Source organism: Heptranchias perlo, chromosome 21 (assembly GCF_035084215.1).
Source record: "Heptranchias perlo isolate sHepPer1 chromosome 21, sHepPer1.hap1, whole genome shotgun sequence".
Lineage (NCBI taxonomy): Eukaryota > Metazoa > Chordata > Chondrichthyes > Hexanchiformes > Hexanchidae > Heptranchias > Heptranchias perlo.
This window is the reverse complement of record NC_090345.1, coordinates 6,056,584-6,084,384: the sequence shown is the minus strand read 5'-3', so window position 1 is coordinate 6,084,384 and position 27,801 is coordinate 6,056,584. Positions and strand designations below refer to the sequence as shown.

Here is a 27,801-nt window from a genome sequence, read left to right as displayed (position 1 = left end):
GGATTCATTTCTAGAAGGAGGGAAGTTAAACTTGTGTAGAACCTTGGTTAGACCACACTTGGAGTAATGTGAACAGTTCTGGTCTCCATATTACAAAAAGGATATAGAGGCATTGGAGAAGGTGCAAAAAAGATTTACTAGGATGATACCAGAACTGAGAGGATATACCTATCAGGAAAGATTGAACAGGCTGGGACTCTTTTCTCTAGAAAAGAGAAGGCTGAGGGGTTTGATAGGGGAGACGTAGAGAACATGTTTCCACTTGCAGGGGAGACCAGAACTTGGGGCCATAAATATAAGATAGTCACTAATAAATCCAATAGGAAATTCAGGAGAAACTTCTTTACCCAGAGAGTGGTTAGAATGTGGAACTCGCTACCACAAGGAGTAGCTGAGGCGAATAGCATAGATGCATTTAAGAGGAAACTAGATGAACACATGAAGGAGAAAGGAATAGGAGGATATGCTGATAGGGTTAGGTGATGTGGGTAGGAGGATGCTCATGTGGAGCATAAACACTGGTAGTCACTGGGTACGGTAGTATAGTGGTTAGGCTACTGGACTAGTAATCCTTGGCGTAATAATCTGGAGATATGAGTTCAAATCCTGCCATGTATAGCTGGGCAATTTAAATTCGGTTAATTAAATAAAATGTGGAATAAAAAGCTAGTAAATGTAAAGGTGATCCATGAAACTACTGGAATGTTGTAAAAACCCATCTGGTTCACTAATGTCCTTTAAGGAAGGAAACCTACCAGTTTAGCCTATATGTGACTCCAGACCCACAGCAATGTGGTTGATTCTTAATGGCCTAGCAAGCCACTCAGTTGTACAATCCTGTTACAAAAAGACATGATAAGAATAAAATCAGACATGACAAAGGCAAACCAAGCCCAGTCAACCCTGCAAAGTCCTCCTCGCTAACATCCGGGGACTTATGCCATAATTGGGAGCGCTGTCCCACAGACTAGTCAAGCAACAGCCTGACATAATCATACTTTTCAGCCAAAGTCCCAAACTCCTCCATCACCATCACTGGTCCTGCGGCAGGTGGTGAGAGAACCAACACGAAGGAAAAACCTACTTGACCTCATCCTCACCAGTCTACCTGTTGCAGATGCTTCTGTCCATGACAGTATTGGTAGGAGTGACCACCGCACAGTCCTTGCAGAGACAAAGTGCCGTCTTCACAGTGAGGACACCGCCCATCGTGTTGTGTGGCACTACCACCGTGCTAAATGGGATAGATTCAGAACAGGTCTAGCAGCTCAAAACTGGGGATTTATGAGGTGCTGCAGGCCATCAGCAGCAGCAGAATTGTATTCCAACACAATCTGTAACCTCGTGGCCTGGCATATCCCTCACTCTACCATTACCAACAAGCCAGGGGATCAACCCTGGTTCAATGAGGATTGTAGAAGAGCATGCGAGGAGCAGCACTTAGGCGTACCTAAAAATGAGGTGCCAACCTGGTGAAGCTACAACACAGGACTACATGCATGCTAAAAGTGGAAGCAGCATGTTATAGACAGAGCTAAGCGATTCCACAACCAAGGGATAACGGGTTGGCCATTTAAGACTGAGATGAGGAGGAATTTCTTCACTCAGAGGGTTGTGAGTCTTTGGAATTCTCTACCCCAAATGGCTGTGGATGCTGATTCGTTCAGTATATTCAAGACTGAGATGGATAGATTCTTGGAATCAAGGGATAGGGGGATCGGGCGGGAAAGTGGAGTTGAGGTCAAAGATCAGCCATGATCTTATTGAATGGCGGAGCAGGCTCGTGGGACCGTATGGCCTACTCCTGCTCCTATTTCTTATGTTCTTATGCTCTTATCACAGATGCCAGTCTTTAGCCAAATCGATTCACTCCACGTGATATCGAGAAACGGCTGAGTGCACTGGATACAGCAAAGGCTATGGGCCCCGACAACATCCTGGCTGTAGTGCTGAAGACTTGTGCTCCAGAACTAGCCGTGCCTCTAGCCAAGCTGTTCCAGTACAGCTACAACACTGGCATCCACCCAACAAAGTGAAAAACTGCCCAGGTGGTCCTGTCCACAAAAAGCAGGATAAATCCAATCCGGCCAATCAGTCTACCCCATCAGTCTACCCTCAATCATCAGCAAAGTGATGGAAGGTGTCGTCGACAGTGCTATCAAGCAGCACTTACTCACCAATAACCTGCTCACGGATGCTCAGTTTGGGTTCCGCCAGGACCACTCGGCTCCAGACCTCATTACAGCCTTGGTCCAAACATGGACAAATGAGCTGAATTCCAGAGGTGAGGTGAGAGTGACATCAAGGCAGCATTTGACCGAGTGTGGCACCAAGGAGCCCTAGTAAAATTGAAGTCAATGGGAATCAGAGGGATAACTCTCCATTGGCTGGAGTCATACCTAGCACAAAGGAAGATGGTAGTGCTAGTGAGTATAGAAATAGGAAGATAGAGAAGATGAATGCGGAGGGAAGGCTTTAGATTCCTGGGGCATTGGAACCGGTTCTGGGGGAGTTGGGACCTGTACAAGCCGGACGGGTTGCACCTCCACAGGGCCGGGACCAATATCTTCGTGGAGAGGTTTGCTAGTGTTGTGGGGAAGGATTTAAACTAGCTTGACAGGGGGACGGGAACCCGAGTGTAGATTCAGATGGGAGAGAAGCAGAACTGGAAATGGAAGGCAGAAAATTAGTAAGTGAGTTTAGAAGGCAGAAGAAACAAAGATTGGAAAATAAATAACAAAGGATTTTGGCAGTGCTTAATGGTATATACCTCAATGCAAGGAGTATAGTGAATAATCCAGATGAGCTGAGGGCACAGATAGACACGTGGCAGTATGATATCTTAGCTATTACAAAAACATGTCTTAAAGAGGGGCAGGAATGACAGCTCAACATTCCTGGTTACAGGGTGTTCAGACGAGATAGAGAAGGGAATAAAAAGTGGAATGGGTGGCAATTTTGGTTAAAGAAACAATTACAGCTGGGAGGAGGGATGATATGTTAAGATGATCATCAAATGAGGCCATATGGGTTGAGCTAAGGAACAAAAAAGGGACAGTCACACTACTGGGAGTGTACTATAGACCCCCAAACAGTCAGAGAGAGATAGAAGAGCAAATATGTAGGCAAATTTCAGAGCAGTGCAAAAACAGTAGGGCAGTAATACTAGGGGATTTCAACAACCCTAATATTAACTGGATACGATCAGTGTGAAGAGTATGGAGGGCACAAAATTCTTAAATCGCATTCAGAAGATCTTTTTTAGCCAGTACGTAGCAAGCTGAACAAGAGAGGGGGCAGTTCTGGATTTAGTTTTAGGGAATGAAGCTGGGCAGGTGGAAGGAGTATCAGTGGGAGAGCATTTTGGTGATAGTGATCATAATTCAGTTAGATTTAGCATAGTTATGGAAAAGGACAGAGATAGAACAGGAGTAAAAGTTCTAAACTGGGGAAAGGTCAATTTTACTAAGCTGAGAAGTGATTTAGCAAAAGTGGACTGGAAACAGCTACTTGAAGGTCAGAGCAGTGGGAGGCATTCAAGGGGGAGATTCAAGGGGTTCAGAGTAAACATGTTCCCACAAAGAAAAAGGGTGAGACTGCCAAATCTAGAGCCCCCTCGATGTCAAGGAGCCTACAGGGTAAGATAAGACAGAAAAGGAAAGCTTATGTCAGATACTGAGAGCTCAATACTACAGAAAGCCTAGAGGAGTATAGAAAGTGCAGGGGTGAAATTAAAAAGGAAATTAGGAAAGCAAATAGAGGGCATGAAAAAATATTGACAAGTAAAATCAAGGAAAATCGAAAGATGTTTTATAAATACGTTAAGAGCAAGAGGATAACTAAGGAAAGAGTAGGGCCTATTAGAGACCAAAAAGATAACCTACGTGTGGAGGCGGAAGATGTTGGTATGGTTCTTAATGAATACTTTGCGCCTGTCTTCACAAAAGAGGGAGACAATGCAGACATAGTAGTTAAGGAGAAGGAGTGTGAAATATTGGTTGGGATAAACATAATGAGAGAGGAAGTATTAAGGGGTTTAACGTCTTTGAAAGTGGATAAATCACCAGGGCCGGATGAAATTTATCCCAGGCTGTTAAAAGAAGCAAGGGAGGAAATAGCAGAGGCTCTGACCATCATTTTCCAAACCTCCCTGGACACAGGCGTAGTGCCAGAGGATTGAAGGACTGCTAACATTGTACCATTGTTTAAAAAGGGAGCGAGGGATAGACCGAGTAATTACAGGCCAGTCAGCTTAAGGTGGTGGGCAAATTATTGGAATCAATTCTGAGGGACAGGATAAACCATCACTTAGAAAGGCACGGACTAATCAAAGACAGTCAGCATGGATTTGTTAAGGGAAGGTCGTGTCTGACTAACTTGACTAAATTTTTTGAGGAGGTAACAAGGAGGGTCAATGAGGGTAGCACATTTGATATAGTCTACATGGATTTTAGCAAGGCTTTTGACAAGGGGAGGTGGGTTAGACTCTCTCTTGTTGCACCTCCCCTTTTCCCAATCTATCACCATTCAGATATTAATCTGCTTTTCTGTTTTTACAACCAAAATGGATAACCTCACATTTATCCACGTTATACTGCATCTGCCATGTTCTTGCCCACTCACCCAACTTGTCAAAATCACATTGGAGCCTCTTTGCATCCTCCTCACAGCTCACATTCCACCCCAGCTTTGTGACGTCTGCGAACTTGGAAATGTTACATTCAGTTCCCTCATCCAAATCATTGATATATAATGGGAATAGTCGGGGCCCAAGCACTGATCCCTGTGGTACCCCACTAGTCAATTCCTGCCACCTGGAAAAAGACCCATTTATTCCTATTCTCTGTTTCCTGTCTGTCAACCAATTCTCAATCCATGCCAGTATATTCTCCCCAATCCCATGTGCTTTAATTTTGTACACTAACCTCTTGTGTGGGACCTTATCAAAAGCCTTCTGAAAATCCAAATACATCACATCCACTGGTTCTCCCCTATCTATTCTACTAGTTACATCCTCGAAAAACTCCAGTAGATTTGTTAAGCATGATTTCCCTTTCATAAACCCATGCTGACTTTGTCCAATCCCGTTAATGCCTTCCAAGTGTTCTGTTATCACATCTTTTATAATAGACTCTAGCATTTTCCCCACGACTGATGTTAGGCTAACTGGTCTGTCATTCCCTGTTTTTTCTCTCCCTTCTTTTTTTAAATAGTGGGGTTACATTTGCCACCCTCCAATCTGTAGGAACTGTTCCAGAGTCTATAGAATTTTGGAAGATGATCACCAATGCATCCACTATTTCCAGGGCCACTTCCTTTAGTACTCTGGGATGTAGATTTTCAGGCCCTGTGGATTTGTCAGCCTTTAGACCCATTAATTTCCCTAGCACTATACTGGTTTCCTTCAGTTCCCCCCTCTCACTAGACCCTTGGTTCCCTAACATTTCTGGGAGGTTATTTGTGTCCTCCTTTGTGAAGACAGAACCAATGTATGTGTTTAATTGTTCTGCCATTTCTTTGTTCCCCATTATAATTTCCCCCATTTCTGACTGTAAGGGACCTACATTTGCCTTCACTAATCTTTTTCTCTTGACATATTTATAGAAGTTTTTACTGTCAGTTTTTATGTTCCCTGCTAGTTTACTCTCATACTCTATTTTTCCCCTCTTAATCAATCTCTTTGTTCTCCTTTGCTGAATTCTAAACTGCTCCCAATCCTCAGGCTTGCCGCTTTTTCTGGCAATTTTAAATGTCTCCTCTTTGGATCTAATACTATCCCTAATTTCTTTTGTAAGCCACGGTTGAGCCACCTTTCCTGTTTTATTTTTGCGCCAGACAGGAATGAATAATTGTTGTAATTCCTGCACATGTTCTTTAAATATTAGCCATTACCTATCCACCTCCATCCCTTTTAGTAAAGTTCCCCAATCTATCATAGCCAACTCGCACCTCATACTTTCGTAATTTCCTTTATTTAGATTCAGGATCCTAGTTTCGGATTCTACTATTTCACACTCCATCTTAATGAGGAATTCTATCATGTTATGGTCGCTCGTCCCTAAGGGACCCTGCATAACAAGATTATTAATTAATCCTTTCTCATTGCACAATACCCAGTCTAGGATCACCTGTTCTCTAGTTGGTTCCTCAATGTATTGGTCCAGAAAACCATCACGTACACACTCCAGGAATTCCCCCCCCACAGTATTATTGCTAATTTGGTTTGACCGATCCATATGTAGATTAAAGTCACCCATGATTATAGTTGTACCCTTCTTGCATGCGTCTCTAATTTCCTGTTTAATGCCCTCCCCTACATCTCCACTACTGTTTGGGGGCCTATAGACAACCCTCTCCAACGTTTTCTGCCCCTTGGTGTTTCTTAGCTCCACCCATACAGATTCCACATCGTGATTTTCCGAGCCAATATCCTTCCTCACTATTGCATTGATTTCCTCCTTTACTAACAACGCTACCCCACCTCCTTTCCCTTTTTGCCTGTCCTTCCTAAATATTGAATACCCCTGGGTGTTCAGTTCCCATCCTTGGTCACCCTGCAGCCAAGTCTCCGTAATCGCAACTATATCAAACCCGTTAATATCTATCTGCGCTGTTAATTCATCTACCTTATTGAGAATGCTCCACGCATTAAGACACAATGCCTTTAGACTTGTCTTTTTAAGATTGCTAGTCATCTTAGTTTTATTTTGCACTATGGCCCTATTTTTTTTCGCCCTTGTTTTCTCTGACTTCCACTATTGCTTCTTCCCTTTCTGTCTTTTGTTTCTATCCTTGTTTCCCCCTCCTCTGTCTCCCTGCTCAGGTTCCCATCCCCCTGCCATTCTAGTTTAAACCTTCCCCAACAACACTAGCAAACGCCCCTGCGAGGACATTGGTCCCAGTCCTGCTCAGGTGTAACCCATCCCTCTTGTACAGGTCCCACCTTCCCCAGAACCAGTCCCAATGTCCCAGGAATCTAAATCCCTCCCTCCTACACCATCCCTGCAGCCACGCATTCATCCTGTCTATTCTCCCGTTCCTATACTCACTAGCACGTGGCACTGATAGTAATCCTGAGATCACTACCTTTGAGGTCCTGCTTTTTAATTTATCTCCTAACTCCTTAAATTCACCTTGCAGGACTTCATCCCTTTTTTTACCTATGTCGTTGGTACCGATATGGACCACGACTACTGGCTGTTCACCCTCCCCCACCAGAATGCCCTGCAGCTGCTCCATGACATCCTTGACCCGAGCACCAGGGAGGCAACATACCATCCTGGAGTCACGTCTGCGGCCGCAGAAACACCTATCTGTTCCCCTTACAATTGAATCCCCTATCACTATAGCCCTGCCACTCTTATTCCTCCCTTCCTGTGCAGCAGAGCCACCCGTGGTGCCACGAACTTGGCTCTTGCTGCTTTCCCCTGATAAGCCAGCTCCCCCAACAGTATCCAAAGCAGAATATCTGTTTGAGAGGGAGATGGCCCCAGGGGACTCCTGCTCTACCTGCCTAGTCCTTTTACTCTGCCTGGCGGTCACCCATTTCCTTTCTGACTGCGTAATCTTTACCTGCGGTGTGACAACCTCACTGAACGAGCTATCCACGATAATCTCAGCATCGCGGACGCTCCACAGTGAATCCACCCGCAGCTCCAGCTCCGAAATTCGGTTAGCCAGTAGCTGCAGCTGGACACACTTCATGGTCGTGTCCATGACTTCCCACATAGTGCAGGAGGAGCATATCACAGGTGCGAGCTGCGCTGCCATGACTTGCCTTAGATTTACACTGCGTTCACCTCTGGGACTCTCTTTCCACTCTCTGGACTCTCCTTTTGCACTGCGCTCACCTCTCAGACGGGGTCTCGGTTTAACATCTCAATGGTTTAACATCACACCTGAAGGGAAGGGAATAAAGAAAAGAAAGAACTTGCTTTTATATAGTGCCTTTTACAACCTCAGGATATCCCAAAGCACTTCGCTGCCAATGTGGTACTTTTGAAGTGTAGTAACTGTTTAATGTAGGAAGTAAGGTTGCTTGTGATGTAATTTCAGCACAAAGAGCAATATGGCAATAAAGTGATGTTGTCCACATATCATCTGTTTTTTGGTAAACTTGGTGCATGAAGGAAATTAACCTCCTTGGCGACCTTTAGCATTTGACCAAAATGCTATGCTCAGTGATCTAACAGAACAGAAGAAAATATTATAGGGGAAGGCGAAGGGAATGGGACTAAATTGGATAGATCTTTCAGAGAACCAGTACAGGAGTGATGGGTTGATTGGCCTCCTTCTGTGCTGTAAAATCCTTTGGTTCTATCATTCCCATGTGATTGGTATGCGGTAGAAATGCTTTTTATGATATTTTCCCCCTGTCTCTCCATTTTGTTCTCACTGTTCCTCATATGTGAGCCCAGACAGTCAGTGTGAGCAAGTTATTCGACTGCTGCTGGCATCATCCTCACCCGATATCTGCACACACTCGCTTTCCAATGGATAGTGATCAGGAGAAGGAACTTTGGGTTATTTTATTCCCCCTTACCCGCCCAGGGGCACTAAAGTCATTTTTGGCACCACCCAACTGACGCCCTAACTAAGTGCCAATTGGCAGATGAACCGGGGATCTTCCTACTGATCCGAAACTTTGCCAACTGAGCTAAAAAGGGGAAGAAACTCAATATTGATTTCTACTCGACTAAAGCAGTTCCCCACCCACTCCCATTGAATGTTCAATGGATCAAACCCTTTCCTATTGTTCACAAAAAATAACAAAAAGTCTGAGATGAGAAAAGTCCACTCAATACACCGAGCCCACTCCATCCAGAGTCTGTAGAGTAAATTTCATGAGTGGATGGATGGGTAATCTTGGAGGGGGGACGGATCTTCGCGAATTCCCAATACAGGCTCCCGCCGGGCAGAACTTCGCACCTGTACCATGCGCTCACATGACTTGCCTTTCTGCCTGGTTATTGTATCGTGTATTCCTCTCCCCCATCACCAGCGGTTAATCCACGATGCTTAAGAAACACCAACACCGGGAATTTCCTCCTGGCTTCTCCCGCTCCGCCATCATAACATTTACCCGTGCAAATAGGGCTTCCGCCAAAGTTACGATCACTGAGCAGGAGAAATGCCAAGGACATTCCCCGCAGCCTTCCCCAAATTCTTTCCCCTCTAATCAAGATCAAGTAGTGCTGTTGATATCTCCATAACTCTCAGCACCAACCCCATCTCAACACAGATCAATCCACCTCTTTTTTAAGGCTGCATATGGTGACACCACAAGTCCCGGGCAGAATGGAGATGATAAGTAATAGGGTTGCCAACTCTGGTTGGACATATTCCTGGAGGTTTCATCACATGACCCCCCCACCGCCAACTGCTCCGCCCCCACTCTCCCGCCATTGGTCACCCGACACGTCCATCCTCATGGAGCACCGCCTTCCCACACCAATTGAGAAAGAGAACAATCTCTTCACTACTCGATTAGATCATTCTTGACTGTCCCATGTCCAATATTTTTATAACTAGTAAACAAAAGTGGTCAAAGAATTTTTTTTTGCCCGTATGATTTTTCTCTAGGGTTTTGCTCGCAACAGTGTCCTGGAGATTAATCTTTAATTCCTGGATACTCCAGGACAACCCTGGAGGGTTGGCAACCCTAGTAAGTGACTGGGATTGATTTTACGCACATCATTTGTATTATGTATCTATCCACCACTCACTGCATTTTTCTGGAGAAATAATCCAAGGTGCCAATTGACCCTGAATCAAGTCCCTCCCCTAGAAGTCCGTTCCATATCCACTACCCTGTGAGGGAAAGAGTTTACCTTGATGGCAAATCTTGCTCGAGGCTCCTGAATTTTGTACTAACGTCCTAAGCTTGTTGTCCAGGTTAAATCGTTCGATTGCCTCAAGCACATCTTGGCCATTTCCATTATTTTAAAGGCCTGTCTCATGCCTCCTGTCTTTTCGCCAGTAAAATTTAATTTAATCGCTTGGGTCTTTTTTTTTCATACCTTAATCCCTTCAGGCCCAGAATCACCCTGGTGTTAAGGTCTGACACATGTGCCAGTACAGTTGACGACAGCTTTAACTTGTCAGCACATGCATATCTGTAAATGTCTCCACATTAGCATTTCCCGTCACGTGGAGCTGAATGCTGATCAGTTTACCAAGAAATGATATGCCTGAACCAGGGCTTTCTGTTAACTGCAGACAGTAATTTGGTATCAATTATAGCAGTGCCTGCCTAATCTTTCACTCAATAATTGGGACATGGCAAAAATGGAAAGCTTTAATACAAATACACAACCCAAGAGTTGTTCAGAGTGGGTGATTCAATTTGAGAAGCATGCTCGGGTTCCGATACTATTTCCCCAGTGAATCAACTGTGTTTTAATATAACTGAGCATCGGAAAGTTGGAAGTACTTGGAACTCGGAGTGGGAATTTTATGTAATAGGTGTGACTTGGAAGTGCTGCATTCCATTCACTTCTATACAATCGATTGAATGGGAAGAGTTTTGTCCTTTGAATCTATACAATAGGAGTGATTGGGAAAGAGTTTGATCTATTGGAATTCTATATAATGGGAGTGAATGGGAAGGGGTTTGGTCCATTGGAATTCTATATAATGGGAGTGAATGGGAAGGAATTTTGACCATTGAAACTACATGTGAGGAGAATGGATAAGAAGGGGGTTTGTCCATTGGAATTCTATGCAGTGGGAGTCAATAGGAAGGGGTTTGGTCCATTTGGAATTCTTTGTCTCGTTAATGGGTTTTCAAGTGTTTACATCCACGCCTAGTTCATTTAATGAAGTTGCTATAGATTGGGATTGTGTATAATGGGAGGGAATTGGAAAGAGTTTGGTCCATTGGGATTCTATATGATGAGAATGAATGGGAAGGAGGTTGGCCCATTGGGATTCTATATAATGAGGTGAGTGGAAGTGGTCATTCCATTAGAGTTCTATCCTTGGATGATTGGATCGGAAGTGTGTTGTCGTGAAGTTGGTGTTAAGATCAGATGAAATGACTAAGCTGGGTACGCATATAAATAACACATCAAAATACTGATTCAAGGAAGAACAGGGCTACTTTTGTAAAAAGAGAGAGAAGGGAAGAAAGAACAAAACCAATTGTGATGATGGGTAGATCAGGCTAAATACCAGGTCTGTTCCCTAAATTACAGAGCGTTGCACTGAATTAGAAAGATCGGTTTCTCACTAATAGCATCTGCACTGCAGTTCCATACCACCTGCAAGCCGTTTAATCAACAAGCATCTGCTTCCTGATCTCATTTACACGCGGAACAAGCTGTTTTTAGATTAGCTTTGCATTTAGTAAGCATTTTTCCCGATTCATTGCACATCAGCTTGTTCACCAGTTAAAGCTTTTACTGCTTTCCCCTTTTTCTCTTTTAAATTATCCTTGTGTGGCCTGATAGCCCCAGTCGGAGGCAGCCCCTCCCATTAATCAATGATCCTTATTTTCACATTCCAGTCTCCATTGCCATGCCAGCGTTATGCCAGCGTTATGCCAGCTGTTGGGCAGGCTGATAGCTAAGAAAGAAAGAGCTTGCATTTATATAGCACCTTAACACAACCTCAGGGAGTCCCAAAGTGCTTCACAGCAAATGAATTACTTTTAAAGTGCAGTTACTGTTGTTATGCAGGCAAATGCGGCAGCCAATTTGCGCACAGCAAACAGCAAATGAGATAAATGACCAGATAATCTGTTTTAGTGATGTTGGTTGAGGGATAAATATTGGCCTGGACACCGGCGGGAGAACTCCCCTGCTCTTCTTTGAATTAGCACCATGGGATCTTTTACATCCACCTGAGAGGGCAGACAGGGCATCGGTTTAACGTCTCATCTAAAAGACGGCGACAGTGTCGCACTCCCTCAGTACTGCACTGGGAGTGTCAGCATAGATTATATGCTTAAATCCTGGAATGAGGCTTGAACACACGACTTTCTGATTCAAAGACAACAGGGAGAGCTTTGTGATAACAGAAGTACTTGAATCTTAGAAGGGAGGATTGATGGGATAAGGTATTAGAACCAGATCTGATGCCTCAGAAGTGCACGCATGGATGATCATAAAAATTATGACAGCCTCATTGACAAAGTCGACATCCCAGACTGTCTCATCTTACTATTTGATGGTGTCGGAAGGCAGTAGTGTGGACTGCATTGGAGTTGGGGGGATGGGAGAGATGAAGGGGAGACACATGCCACATCCAACACTCATTATATAAAAGTTTCAAGCAAGTAGATCGTAACGAACCGACAAAAAAGTAGCATTTCACTTTCCTTCAGTTCTTTGTTTCAAACTAATGTCACCATTTGGTACGTACGAAAGACTGCATGTAGGTAAATGAGGCTTGCTGACTGTCCCTGGTCGTGGGTTGGAATGGCCAGGGGGTGAAGTAGACCCCAGATATTGTACTTCTCCTTCAAAGCACAATGGAAGCCAATTCAAGACTAGTTAGATCTTACTGTAGATCCCTCCACTTTGGGGAGAGGTGATAGAGCTCCTGCCTCCCTCTCCTACCCTGCTGACCAGACTCCTGTCAGTCACAGTGCCATTATAGAAAAGCAGCTGCATGATTGGCTGTTGCGTAAACAAGCTTCACAATGATGTCAGCATGGGGACCTAAAGAGATCCTCCACCTCCTCATCTTCATCATCTTCCTCCTCCTCCTTTGCCCTGCCTCCCCCCCCCCCCACCACCCCCGTTGCTGGGGCAAATCTACAGGGAAGGAGGGTGGAAGCTCAGAATGGGTGAGCATTACCTGCTTTGGGATTAAGGAGAGAGAGAAAGGGGGCGGGAGGTTATGTCTGTGTGGTCCTTCAGAAGGATGCCTGGGCGACATGGTAGGCGTTTGGTCACCAACTGGCTGCTGACCTCATCATCTCTCACAACAAGACCCCAGTGAGGTCCATGGCCTTCTCCTTGAAGGGGTTGAGAGGTTTTAAGGTGAGGACTTGCCCTCCGCTGCCTACCTTTGGTGTACAAATGTAAGGAATCTTACAACACCAGGTTATAGTCCAACAGTTTTATTTTTTTTTCAAATAAAACTGTTGGACTATAACCTGGTGTTGTAAGATTCCTTACATTTGTACACCCCAGTCCATCACCGGCATCTCCACATCATACCTTTGGTGGGCATTGCACACTGATTTGTCCTGCAAGAATATAGCGTAACTCACCGAGGAAGATCCCCCAAACCCCTCCCCCACCTCAGACTCCGAGACCTATGAGTACTGGTCATTGTACATAGATGATTTCTCTCTTTAAATACCTTTTTGAGTCACATTATGTTGTATTTTTAGACATCAAGTTGGAACTCAAATTATTGGTCTTAAAGCTGTGGAAAAATAAGCGTTTGGGATCCTGGATTTTTATGAATAGAAGCACAGAGCGCAAAAGCAAAGAAGTAATCCTCAACTTGTGCAAATCATCGGTTAGGCCGCAGTTAGAATATTGTGCCCAGTTTTAGGCACCAATTATAGGAAGGATGTCAAGGCCAGGGAGAGGAGATTCACTAAGACGATACCTGAGATGAAAGGCTTTAGTTATGAGAAGAGACTAGAATGTAGGAATTGCTGGACGAGAAAAGACCAAGGTCCATCTAGCTCGCCTTCTGCCATCCTGGTGGTCATAGGATACAACTAGAGTTGTATCCTAGAAATTGTAAAAAAAATTTCGGTAGAGGGGAGAAGGTTATGGGGAGATCTGATGGAGCTCATAGAATCACAGAATCATACAACACAGAAGGAGGCTATTCGGCCCATCATGCCAGTTCCGGCTCTTTGAAAGAGCTATCCAATTATATCCAAACGGCACTTACTCACCAATAACCCCCTGCTCACCGATGCTCAGTTTGGGTTCCGCCAGGACCAATCGGCTCCAGACCTCATTACAGCCTTGGTCCAAACATGGACAAAAGAGCTGAATTCCAGAGGTGAGGTGAGAGTGACTGCTCTTGACATCAAGGCAGCATTTGACCGAGTGTGGCACCAAGGAGCCCTAGTAAAATTGAAGTCAATGGGAATCAGGGGGAAAACTCTCCAGTGGCTGGAGTCATACCTAGCACAAAGGAAGATGGTAGTGGTTGTTGGAGGCCAATCATCTCAGCCCCAGGACATTGCTGCAGGAGTTCCTCAGGGCAGTGTCCTAGGCCCAACCATCTTCAGCTGCTTCATCAATGACCTTCCCTCCATCAAAAGGTCAGAAATGGGGATGTTCGCTGATGATTGCACAGTGTTCAGTTCCATTCGCAACCCCTCAAATAATGAAGCAGTCCGAGCCCGCATGCAGCAAGACCTGGACAACATCCAGGCTTGTGCTGATAAGTGGCAAGTAACATTCGTGCCAGACAAATGCCAGGCAATGACAATCTCCAATAAGAGAGAATCTAACCACCTCCCCTTGACATTCAACGGCATTACCATCGCCGAATCCCCCACCGTCAACATCCTGGGGGTCACCATTGACCAGAAACTTAACTGGACCAGCCATATAAATACTGTGGCTACAAGAGCAGGTCAGAGGCTGGGTATTCTGCGGCGAGTGACTCACCTCCTGACTCCCCAAAGCCTTTCCACCATCTATAAGGCACAAGTCAGGAGTGTGATGGAATGCTCTCCACTTGCCTGGATGAGTGCAGCTCCAACAACACTCAAGAAGTTCGACACCATCCAAGACAAAGCAGCCTGCTTGATTGGCACCCCATCCACCACCCTAAACATTCACTCCCTTCACCACCGGCGCACTGTGGCTGCAGTGTGTACCATCCACAGGATGCACTGCAGCAACTCACCAAGGCTTCTTCGACAGCACCTCCCAAACCCGTGACGTCTACCACCTAGAAGGACAAGAGCAGCAGGTACATGGGAACAACACCACCTGCACCTTCCCCTCCAAGTCACACACCAACCCGACTTGGAAATATATCGGCCGTTCCTTCATCGTCACTGGGTCAAAATCCTGGAACTCCCTTCCTAACAGCACTGTGGGAGAACCTTCACCACACGGACTGCAGCGGATCAAGAAGGCGGCTCACCACCACCTTCTCAAGGGCAATTAGGGATGGGCAATAAATGCCGGCCTCGCCAGCGACGCCCACATCCCATGAACAAATAAAAAAAAGTCCCATTCCCTCCACTCTTTCCCCATAGCCCTGCAAACATTTCTCCTTCAGTATTTATTCAATTCCCTTTTGAAAGTTATTAATGAATCTGCTTCCACCACCATCCCAGGCAGTGCATTCCAGATCATAACTTGTTTAGAATTATGAAGGATTTCGATAAAGCAAATCCGGTTGGGGAGCCCATAAATTTAAGATCATCGCCAGAAGAACAAAACCAGAGGATTTGGTTGAATTTTTTTTTCACACACAGAGGGCTTTTAGGACTTGAAAAGCCCGATCAGAAAGAGTGATGGAAGCAGAAATCCATCATTTGCTTTTAAAAGGGAAGCGGATAAATATTTGAAAAAGAAAAGAAATGAAAAGGGCGTGGACGGAGATCAAGGAAACGTGACTAAGTGGACAGGTCAAGTGGACAGCACGGTTTAAATGGGATTTACCCCCCTCCTTTCTCACAGAGCCAGGTCAGGCACGATGGCCTGAATGGCCTCCCTCTGCGCCGTAAAATTCTGTGATTCTCTGTGGGGAAATCCATACCCATTGACGTATCCCAAGCAGTTATTGTTTTTTGTGTTAAAAAAAAAATCAAAACATTTTATTCATGACAGAGTGGAGCAGATGGATTTTGGTCCTTCACTGAACACATCCATTTAACTCCCTCGTGAATTAAATTGACATCTTCCAGGCACAATCCATTTTACAGAAAACAAAGATAATTATAAAAGAAAATTACCTGGAGCAGGTTAAGCCATAAATACTGCATATCAAACTTACTTACCCATACAGTTATTTTCTGTGTTACTTCGGTTGATTTATTAAGGAACAACAATATTGCACATTTATATAACATCTTTTCTTTTATTCATCCTCAGGATGTGGGTGGCGCTGGCAAGGCTGGCATTTATTGCCCAACCCTAGCAAAAGAACCAGAGGGGACTTGAGGAGACATTTTTTTACGCAGCGAGTTGTTCTGATCTGGAACGCGCTGCCTGAAAGGGCGGTGGAAGCAGATTCAGTAGTAACTTTCAAAAGGGAGTTAGATAAATACTTGAAAAGGAAAAAATTTGCAGGGCTCTGGGGAAAGAGCAGGGGTGTGGGACTAATTGGACAGCTCTTTCAAAGAGCCTGCACAGGCATGACGGGCTAAGGCTGTTTGTAGTAATTAGACCTTCTGGCCTTAGAGGGACAGGCTAAGCCTCAACATCTGAGGTCCAGCTTAACAGCAGAATAATACATTGCACTTAATATGGTACATTGCTTCTGTCCTTATAAAACAATGGGGTCAAATTTAACTCCCCTCTGCCTGGTGGAAACCAGTTGGGAGGGAGAGCACAGTTAAAATGGAGCCCAGGGGAATTTACCCATTCCTTTCTCACCCCGACCTGACCGACTGCAATTTTAAATTGGAACACTTACCCTAAGCAATTGTAAACAATTTTACAACACCAAGTTATAGTCCAACAATTTTTATTTGAAATCTACAAGCTTTCGGAGGCTTCCTCCTTACCTGAGGAAGGAGGAAGCCTCCGAAAGCTTGTAGATTTCAAATAAAAATCGTTGGACTGTAACTTGGTGTTGTAAAATTGTTTACAATTGTCAACCCCAGTCCATCACCGGCATCTCCACATCATGATTACCCTAAGCAAGCAGGGTTCCCTTTAAATATGCAGATTGGGCCTGAATAGGAGGTGGGGGGGAGTGGGGGATGGAGGTGGAGGAGAGCAGTGATGGCTTCTTCACCAGGCCAAAGCTGGAAGAGCAGCCAGGATCAGACGGTCAGGTTTTTTTTGTTAAAAAAATTAGTTTCCTTGTGGGCCAGAAGGCGCAAGGCCGCCCCCTGCCCTGGGCTACCCCCCACCCCCCCCACACCTCCGGGATTCCCTTCCCGGAGCACCTACCTTGTGCCGGGGACCATACCTCATAGTTCCCCCGTGGTGACCTCCAGCTGCCCGATTTTAACGGCCGGCCCTTCTGGTCAGGAATTCGGCAAGTGGCTCACTAATGAGGCCCGGGTGTTAAAATCGGGCCGAGCCTCCCTGCTCCCACTCCCGGACGGACCCACCGCTCGCTTTGCCGTGTTCCCGCCCGGAAGTTAAAATCGAGCCCCAGTAAGTCTTCCGATTTACTCTGACCAACGCCACAGGAGATCTGTAAAGAATAATCTGTCCTGGATCGTATGTCCCGGAAATGTGCTTTGTTCAATGAGTGTTGGATAGTAGCACTAGTTTGTAGGAACAGGAAGAGGCCATTAGGCCAACCAGCCCATCAACTTTTCAAAGATCAATGCTACCTTCTCACCGTATCTCCATATTCCTCAATCCCCCTCTCTCTCCAGATACACACCTGGTTGTCTCTTGAATTTATTTGTATTGGGTACGGGTAGTGTAGTGGGTTATGTTACTGGACTAATAATCTGGAGAACGTGAGTTCAAATCCCATGATAGCAGTTTGAGAATTTGAGTTCAGTTTAATAAAAAGCTGGTATACAGTAAAAGTGACCGTGAAGCTGTCGGATTGTCGTAAAAACCCCAACTGGTTCACTAACTCTCCTTTAAAGAAGGGAATCTGTTGTCCTTACCCGGTCCGGGCCTATATGTGACTCCAGTCTCACACCCAATGTGGTTGACTCTGAAGTGGCCTCTCAGGGCAGCTAAGGATGGATAATAAATGCCAGCCTTGCCAGCGACGCCCACATCCCCAGAATGAATTAAAAGAAAATTATTATTTCAGTGGCTTTCCTGACTAACTTAGTCCACAACTTTATCACCCTTTCCAGAAAGAGTAAGTTCCACCTAACTTCTTAACCTGGTATCTGAAACAATGAACAATTTGTCTTGCGGCAAGTTTGTCAACTCCCTTTGCAATCTTCTCATTCTTAATCTTCGAGCTTTTTTTTTAGTACAATTGCAAATAACTTGAAAATCATTGAAATTTAAGAGGCAAATGAGCCAGCAACTAATTGTTTGCCAGCAGCTAATTATCTGGCAGATGTTTAGGAAATAATTGTTTGCTAATGGTTAATACATTAACTTTTGGTTGATTATGATCAGCGGATGTGTTCGGAATAATTAGTTACTGGAACGTAATTTATTTTCTGCAAGACATCAAAATAATTAGCTTTCTAGAGATTAAGTATACCTTGCAAGAGTTCAAAATGATATGTGATTTCTGAACAGTTCTAGGTTTTTATATGTATACGAGTAATATTTTACTTATTGCCAATTTTTTTACACTCTACCCATGTCACCTGTTTGGCGTTGACTCCTTTCTGGTGTATCGTTCCACAGGAACTTATCCTCTCCATCACCAAGACCGCCTATTTCCACCCCCATAACATCTCCCGTCTCCGCCCCTGCCTCAGCTCATCTGCTGCTGAAACCCTGATCCGTGCCTTTGTTACCTCGAGACTCGACTATTCCAATGCTCTCCTGGCCGGCCTCCCATCTTCCACCCTCCGTAAACTTGAGCTCATCCAAAACTCTGCTGCCCCGTATCCTAACTCGCACCAGGTCCCGTTCACCCATCACCCGCCCTGGTCGCTGACCTTCATTGGCTCCCGGTCCAGCAACACTTCGATTTAAAAATTCTCAACCTTGTTTTCAAATCCCTCCATGACATCATCCCTCTGTAAACTCCTCCATCCTACAACCCTCCGAGATCTCTGTACTCCTCCAATTCTGGCCTCGTGCACATTTCCGATTTTCATCGCTGCAGCATTGGCGGCAGTGCCTTCAGCTGTCTAGGCCATAAGAACATAAGAACATAAGAAATAGGAGCAGGAGTAGGCCATACAGCCCCTCGAGCCTGCTCCGCCATTCAATCAGATCATGGCTGATCTTCGACCTCAACTCCACTTTCCCGCCCAATCCCCATATCCCTTGATTCCCCGAGAGTCCAAAAATCTATCCACCTCAGCCTTGAATATATTCAATGACTCAGCATTTACAGCCCTCTGGGATAGAGAATACCAAAGATTCACAACCCTCTGAGTGAAGAAATTCCTCCTCGTCTCAGTCCTAAATGGCCGACCCTTTATCCTGGGACTATGCCCCCTAGTTCTAGACTCTCCAGCCAGGGGAAACAACCTCTCAGCATCTATCCTGTCAAGCCCCCTCAGAATCTTATATGTTTCAACGAGATCAGCTCTCATTCTTCTAAACTCCAGAGAGTATAGGCCCATTCTACTCAATCTCTCCTCATAGGACAACCCTCTCATCCCAAGAATCAATCTAGTGAACCTTCGTTGCACCGCCTCTAAAGCAAATATATCCTTACGTGGCTCGGTGTCTAATTTTGTTTGATGATCGCTCCTGTGAAGCTTCTTGGGACATTTTACTGCGTTAATGGCGCTATCTAAATGCAAGTTGTTGTTGTTGAAACAATCTCGCCTCAGGTACCCCAGCCAAGTGCGCATCAGTCACCTGTGATAACGGGCGTTGGCAAGCTCTTCGACCGTGTGGGGTGGTGGGGGAAAGCATCATAGGAACATTAGGCACAGGAGTAGGCCGGATCTCTGCCTATTTCTGAGCCGTTCTGCCAACACCCACCGAAATGGCCAAGTAAGTTTGGCCCCTTTCACCCTACCCTGGTTTGGACAAAGCCTTGGTCCCACAGCTGGTTCGGCCTCAGCTGGAGCGTTGTATCCAATTCTGGGCACCAAATTTAGGAACGAAGTCAAGGCCTTGGAGAGGGTACAGAGGAGATTTACTGGAATGGTACCAAGGCTGAGGGACTTCAGTTATGTGGGGAGACTGGAGAAGCTGGGGTTGTTCTCCTTAGAACAGAGAAAGTTAAGGGGAGATTTAATGGAGGCATTCAAAATCATGAAGGCTTTTGATAGAGTAAATAAGGAGAAACTGTTTCCAGTGGCAGAAGGGTCGGTAACCAGAGGACACAGATTTAAGGTAATTGGCAAAAGAGCCAGAGGTGAGATGAGGAAAGATTTTTCTACACAGCAAGTAATTATGACCTGGAACACGCTGCCTGAAAGGGCAGTGGAAGCAGATTCAATAGTAACTTTCAAAAGGGAATTGGATAAATACTTGAAGAGGTGAAAATTTGCTGGGCTATGGGGAGAGAGCAGGGGGAGTGGGACTAATTGGATAGCTCTTTCAAAGAGCTGGCACAGGCACGATGGGCCAAATGGCCTCCTTCTGTGCCGTAAGAGTCTATGATCCTATTTGATTCTATAAATCCACAAGCATTGTCCTAACTGACTGACTGATGCAATCCTCCGGTCTATGTGAGTTTCTTTTGGTCACATTACATTGGGTATTTTAGTGCCAGGTATCGGATGGCCTGTCCTCATTACTGCACTCAACGTCTCTTAACAGGGATTAAACCTAAAGAGTCAGGCAAAGTACAGTTAGAATATATTACACAGATTCGTCTCAGGCTCCAAATGCCTGGGTTAATATTACAAGCTCTAATGGTGTTGTGGTAAACAAGGCAGGATATTTAGTTTCTGTTGAGTAATAACGTGATAGTCGGTCAGAGATTGTATCCTTTTCGATGACCTGAACTTTTGAACTTGCATCTCAAATTAAGGTGTTTGCCACACTTATAGATACAGCAAAGCCACCACCAGACCTTTATAACCATAGAATAGACTGTATTATGCCTTTGAGTCAGAAGGTCATGGGTTCGAGCCCCACTGCAGAGGCTTGAGCACATAATCCAGGTCGACACTCCCGGTGCCAGTACTGAGGGAGTGCTGCGCTGTCGGAGGCCCCGTCTTTCGGATGAGGCATTAAACCGAGGCCCCGTCTGCCCTCTCAGGTGGATGTAAAAGTTCCCACGGCCACTATTTCAAAGAAGAGCAGGGGGAGTTCTCCCCGGTGTCCTGGGGCCAATATTTATCCCTTAACCAACATCACTAAAAAACAGACTATCTGGAGATTATCGCAATGCTGTTTGTGGGATCTTGCTGTGCGCAAATTGGCTGCCGCGTTTCCTACACTACAACAGTGACTGCACTTCAAAAGTACGTCATTGGCTGTGAAATGATTTGGGAGACCCTGGGGTCCTGAACGGTGCGATATAAATGCATGTTCTTTCATTCTTTGATTCCTGTACACGTGCGGGCGTTAAATCCTGTCATCACCTGAGCACTTTCCAACAAAACAAAATGGCCACCAGTAGGGAAGAGAAAGAGAAGGACTCTGTTGCAGCTCATGACTGGCCGCTGCCCTGATAGCTCAGCAAGTTTATCCAGCGAGCAGCTGAGCCAAACCAGCCAGGAAGGCCACAGGTCGGATGTCCTTCAGTCTGTGCGGAGTTGATCAGACCTGAGCAGGGTGGTGGTAGGGTGCTACGTTGATCTCAGTTCCCCTGAGCTAGTGAGGAGTTGAGGGGGAGGAAATCACTAGTCAAACCCCTTCTGGAAATGCACGTGTGTGGTCAATGTCAGGGGACAGAGTTGGGCTTGGGTATAATGCCACACTTGGTCAAATAGCCAACACTCATTGCCAAGACTCACGTGCCAGCAATGACCATCTGGGAGAGGTGCTGTTCATACCTGCACCTGTGGAATCGTAAAGCAGGAAAGAGCTGAAGAAAATTGGTCGCAGATAATTGCTAAGATTTTTTTTGCAGCTTGTGTGAGACGTTGTGTGTGTGCTGACAGGTGGGTGATTAACGCAGAATAACGAGCCCTTCAGTGCATCTGACACACACGAGCAGCCTGTTCTCAAGGAGCAAGCATCCCATCATCAGAAAGTGCAGCTTGCCGTTTTCTCACCAAGGACCTTTGACCCATCTGATCTCATCCTTCTAGAATATAAACCCTACCCTCTCCCCATTACTGTTGCTTAAATTAATCCAGTGGACTTGCCTCAACCAGCCTTCCCAGCAGCCCGTTCCAGTTATAAGATCACAGAGCATTTCACAGAGTTAATAAGATAGACTGTAATAACTGTGAGAAACAAATTACATTGAATTTTACAGCACAGAAACAGGCCATTCGGCCCAACAGGTCTGTGCCAGTGTTTATGCTCCACACGAGCCTCCTCCCACCCCTCCTCATCTAACCCTATCAGCATATCCTTCTATTCCTTTCTCCCTCATGTGTTTATCCAGCTTCCCCTTAAATGCATCTATACTATTCACCTCAACTACTCCTTGTGGTAGCGAGTTCCACATTCTCACCACTCTCTGGGTAAAGGAGTTTCTCCTGAATTCCCTATTAGATTTATTAGTGTCTATCTTATATTTCTGACCCCTAGTTTTGGACTCCCCCACAAGTGCAAACATCTTCTCTGTGCCTACCCTGTCAAACCCCTTCTTAACCTTAAAGACCTCTATCAGGTCACCCCCTCAGCCTTCTCTTTTCTAGAGAAAAGAGCCCCAGCCTGTTCAGTCTTTCCTGATAGTTATAACCTCTCAGTTCTGGTATTATCCTTGCACTTTCTCCAGTGCTTCTATATCCTTTTTGTAATATGGAGACCAGAGCTGTGGACTGCACTCTAAGTGTGGTCTAACCAAGGTTCTATATAAGTTCAATAACATCTCTGCTTTTGAATTCTTTCCTCTAGAATAATGCTTTGTTTGCACTATTTGTGGATTGACTAAGTACCTTACCGAAAAGCCAATAATTTGGATTTGTGGTAACCATAACAAAGCATAAACTCATTACTAACACCAATAACAATAGTTAGAAAGCAATGAAAATCTGAGGTTATGTTGCAAAGTGTTACGACCGTGGCAGTTTCTCCCTGTTTTTTAAGAACCCGTGCCCCTGGTTTTATTTGCAGGTTGAGAATTGTGGTTGAGACACGATTCACCGGCCAACCCACTGAGGTGGGGGTGGGTGGGTGGGTTGGTGGGGGGGGGGTGCAGAGACGGAGCAGACCTACCCACAGGGAGAGAGCGAGAGTGGAAGGGAAGACACATCGTGACTGGGCTGACTTTTCATGGGTTGCTGGCAGGCTGTGAGCAGCATTAACAGCAAAAAGCAGTATCTTACATATATATAGACCTTGAACGAAGCAAATGTCCCAGGGTGGTTCACAAATGAGAAACAGATATTGAGCGGCAATGGGTTTTTAAAGGAGCTGTTGTTGCTTCCCTTGGAGGATAGTGGAAGGATTCACAGTCTGACAGGTCTCAATGTGAACACTTCTTCCATGGCTGTCACCACCTTTATACCAGACAGTGGTTGGGGGGGTGGAAGTTAGTCCTATACAGTGGGAGAGTTTTTTGGGCTCCCACCACCCATATGATGAGAGGGGGGCCCACCCAGCCCAGGAGTATTCTGCTGGATGTCAACCCACAATTCAGAGCCAGAGCACTGGTCTCCACTCCCCAGAACTCCAGTCTCCACTCCCTGAGACTGTCTGGACCTCCAGTCTCCACTATGCCAGGAGTGTCTGGAGCTCTGGTCTCCACTCCCCGGGACTGTCTGGAGCTCCGGTCTCCACTTGCGGGGACTGTCTGGAGCTCCAGACTCCACTTGCCAGGATTGTCTGGAGCTCCAGACTCCACCCGCTGGGACTGCCTGGAGCTCCGGTCTCCGCTTGCTGGGACTGTCTGGAGCTCCAGACTCCACTTGCTGGGACTGCCTGGAGCTCTGGTCTCCACCCGCTGGGACTGTCTGGAGCTCCGGTCTCCACTTGCTGGGACTGTGTGGAGCTCTGGTCTCCACTCGCTGGGACTGTCTGGCGCTCCGATCTCCACTTGCTGGGACTGTGTGGAGCTCCGGTCTCCACTCGCTGGGACTGTCTGGCGCTCCGATCTCCACTTGCTGGGACTGTGTGGAGCTCTGGTCTCCACTCGCTGGGACTGTCTGGCGCTCCGATCTCCACTTGCTGGGACTGTGTGGAGCTCCGGTCTCCACTTGCTGGGACTGTCTGGAGCTCTGGTCTCCACTCGCTGGGACTGTCTGGAGCTCCAATCTCCACTTGCTGGGACTGTGTGGAGCTCCGATCTCCACTCGCTGGGACTGTCTGGAGCTCCGGTTTCCACTTGTTGGGATTGTCTGGAGTGGGGTTTGAACCCTGCATCTTCTAGCTCCGAGGTGAGAATGCTACCAGTAAGTCATGGGCTCGCTCCAATTTTAGAGGAGCTGAGAAAGGCTGAGAGATTTTAACGGGAAGGAGTTACAAAGAGTCGGGCCAAGGCAACTGAGGAGGAGTTGGAAGAGGATGCACACGAGGCCAGAGTGAGAGGACCATAGGTCTCGGGCTGGGATGTAGGGCTGGGGGAAGTTGCAGAGGCAATTTGGAGCCAAGTTTTACTGGGGTTTATAAACAAAATGCGGATGCACTTCGCCAGTTTGCTACCCTTGGAGAACAGTGTGAAGTAATGGAATGATTCACTGAATGATCAACAGTCTGACAGGATGGTGTTGTTTTTTTTTATTCGTTCATGGGATGTGGGCGTCACTGGCGAGGCCGGCATTTATTGCCCATCCCTAATTGCCCTCGAGAAGGTGTTGGTGAGCCGCCTTCTTGAACCGCTGCAGTCCGTGTGGTGAAGGTTCTCCCACAGTGCTGTTAGGAAGGGAGTTCCAGGATTTTGACCCAGCAACGATGAAGGAACGGCCGATATATTTCCAAGTCGGGATGGCGTGTGACTTGGAGGGGAACGTGCAGGTGGTGTTGTTCCCATGTGCTTGCTGCCCTTGTCCTTCTAGGTGGTAGAGGTCACGGGTTTGGGAGGTGCTGTCGAAGAAGCCTTGGCGAGTTGCTGCAGTGCATCCTGTGGATGGTACACACTGCAGCCACAGTGCGCCGGTGGTGAAGGGAGTGAATGTTTAGGGTGTTGGATGGAATACCAATCAAGCGGGCTGCTTTGTCCTGGATGGTGTCGAGCTTCTTGAGTGTTGTTGGAGCTGCACTCATCCAGGCAAGTGGAGAGTATTCCATCACACTCCTGACTTGTGCCTTCTAGACGGTGGAAAGGCTTTGGGGAGTCAGGAGGTGAGTCACTCGCCGCAGATTACCCAGCCTCTGACCTGGTCTTGTAGCCACAGTATTTATATGGCTGGTCCAGTTAAGTTTCTGGTCAATGGTGACCCCCAGGATGTTGATGGTGGGGGATTCAGTGATGGTAATGCCGTTGAATGTCAAGGGGAGGTGGTTAGACTCTCTCTTGTTGGAGATGGTCATTGCCTGGCACTTGTCTGGTGTGAATGTTACTTGCCACTTATCAACCCTAATTGGATGTTGTCCAGGTCTTGCTGCATGTTGGCATGGACTGCTTCATTATCTGAGGGGTTGCGAATGGAACTGAACATTGTGCAATCATCAGCGAACATCCCCATTTCTGACCTTATGATGGAGGGTAGGTCATTGATGAAGCAGCGAAAGATGGTTGGGCCTAGGACACTGTCCTGAGGAACTCCTGCAGCAATGTCCTGGGGCTGAGATGATTGGCCTCCAACAACCACTACCATCTTCCTTTGTGCTAGGTATGACTACAGCCACTGGAGAGTTTTACCCGACTCCTATTGACTTCAATTTTACTAGGGCTCCTTGGTGCCACACTCGGTCAAATGCTGCCTTGATGTCAAGGGCAGTCACTCTCACCTCACCTCTGGAATTCAGCTCTTTTGTCCATGTTTGGACCAAGGCTGTAATGAGGTCTGGAGCCGAGTGGTCCTGGCGGAACCCAAACTGAGCATCGGTGAGCAGGTTATTGGTGAGTAAGTGCCGCTTGATAGCACTGTCGACGACACCTTCCATCACTTTGCTGATGATTGAGAGTAGACTGATGGGGCGGTAATTGGGCGAATTGGATTTGCCCTGCTTTTTGTGGCCAGGACATACCTGGGCAACTTTCCACATTGTCGGGTAGATGCCAGTGTTGTTTTTGTACCTTTACGCTCATCCCTCAGAGAATATTGTGAAGTAGTGAAAGCATTCGCCAGGTGTCAGGTTGGTTTTAGGTGACGCTGATGCTTAGGGCCAATTTTCCGACTTTACGCTAACAGCGAGGAGCCTCGTCCATCGGGAGCACGTATCGGAAATTCGAGTGCGTGCAACCAAATTTGGGGGGAAAGTTTAGCTGGGTGAAATTCATGGCTCATCCGTGACTTTTTATTGGACAAATAATCCGATGGCACGGTGGTTGTGGTGAAGTCGAGAGTGTCTCCCTGTAGTGACACCCTGTAAGTATCAGCAGAAGAGCTTTTAAATATACACCCACATATTAGCACTCATTCTGCAATGGCCATATGAGACTTCGAATGCTACAGAGAACTAATGAGCACTTGTGTGTGCAATGTCTGAAGTGTAATAAACAAGCCATGGCATCAAAGGCATGCACAAGAAATGGCAGCAGCTAACCTTAACCACTAACCTTAACCGTTACATGGCAACAGAATGTGATGACATATGGTAATTACATTTCTCCTCCGTAATTAAACTTATAAAGGATACACACACTGGAGCTCCTGGGGACTCTTGATCTAGCCTTGTGGAGGCTAGTGTAAGCAGTCAAGGTGACACGTTTACGAACTCCTGAGTGAGTCCTCGGTATGTGAGTATCATTGATACCTATATCTCATATGCTCTGCATGTAAAGAGTTGTGTTTTATATCTCATTGACTTGATGTAATAAAGAGTATTAATGAGATGTTTCAGTGTTTCCTAGTACTTGAACTTGTATTAGGGGCAACGGGTGTATGACAACATCCTATATTACCTGCACATAAGGGCAATAGGGATATATAACAATATCCCGTATAAACCCAACATTCCCACTCCCACCCCCATCTAAGCTTAGCATTTGGCAAGATCCAAAACATAAGGACCCCCAGATCTGTGTAGGGATACTGCAGGACTTCACCCAGTTCTTGTGATTCGGGTATAACTCAAACGCAGCAAATAGAGATTCAGTCCTTTCCTTTTTTCTCTCTTCTCCGCCAACAGCTTTGAAAAGCAGCTACACTTGCAACATCTGTAATGTGATCCTGAACTCGGTGGAACAGTTTCACGCTCACCTACAGGGCTCCAAGCACCAGAGCAAGTAAGCAAAGGTTTTTAAATAACTTGTCGATGAGAGGGCTAAAAAGCCCACCCTCAATGGAACTGTAAATAATGGATAGCTGGGATCCAATTGAGGGGTTCGGATGATTTATATACATGATAATAAATACCTGGGAGTGAGTTACAGGCTGGAATCTAATCGAGGGGTTTGGGGTGGTTTATATATAGAATAACGGATACCCAGGAGTGAGTTACAGGCTGGAATCTAATCGAGGGGTTCGGGGGGTTTATATATGGAATAATGGATACCCAGGAGTGAGTTACAGGCTGGAATCTAATCAAGGGGTTCGGATGGTTTATACATAGAATAACGGATATCAGGGGGTGGGTTACAGGCGGGAATCTAATCGAGGGATTCGGGGGGTTTATATATAGAATAACGGATATCGGGGGTGGGTTACAGGCGGGAATCTAATCGAGGGATTCAAGTGGTTTATATTCTGCTGGAAGCTGCCAGCACTAAGCCCAATCTGGGCCTGGTGTTCACCATGAATAAATAACAGGAGCTGACCCCAGAGATGGTCCCCCTGGACACCACTTGCTGCTTCACGGATAATCTACTCTTGTATATTGTTCTCTTCAGACGTTAGGGAAAATAATTTGAGCAGCAAGTACGTCTCTCAGACATTTCGCGCCCTTTAGGTGGATTGGTAGC

General features: G+C 46.1%; 1 protein-coding gene across 1 annotated transcript in view; it reads left to right on the top strand.

Moving 5' to 3' along the window:
* The window catches only part of zgc:171482 (zinc finger protein), a 254,986-nt gene that overhangs the window by 167,608 nt on the left and 59,577 nt on the right, over positions 1-27,801 (top strand). The window contains exon 6 of the mRNA XM_068002795.1: positions 27,030-27,126. Within this exon, the coding sequence (XP_067858896.1) occupies positions 27,030-27,126 (97 nt within the window). The remainder of the gene's footprint in view (positions 1-27,029; positions 27,127-27,801) is intronic.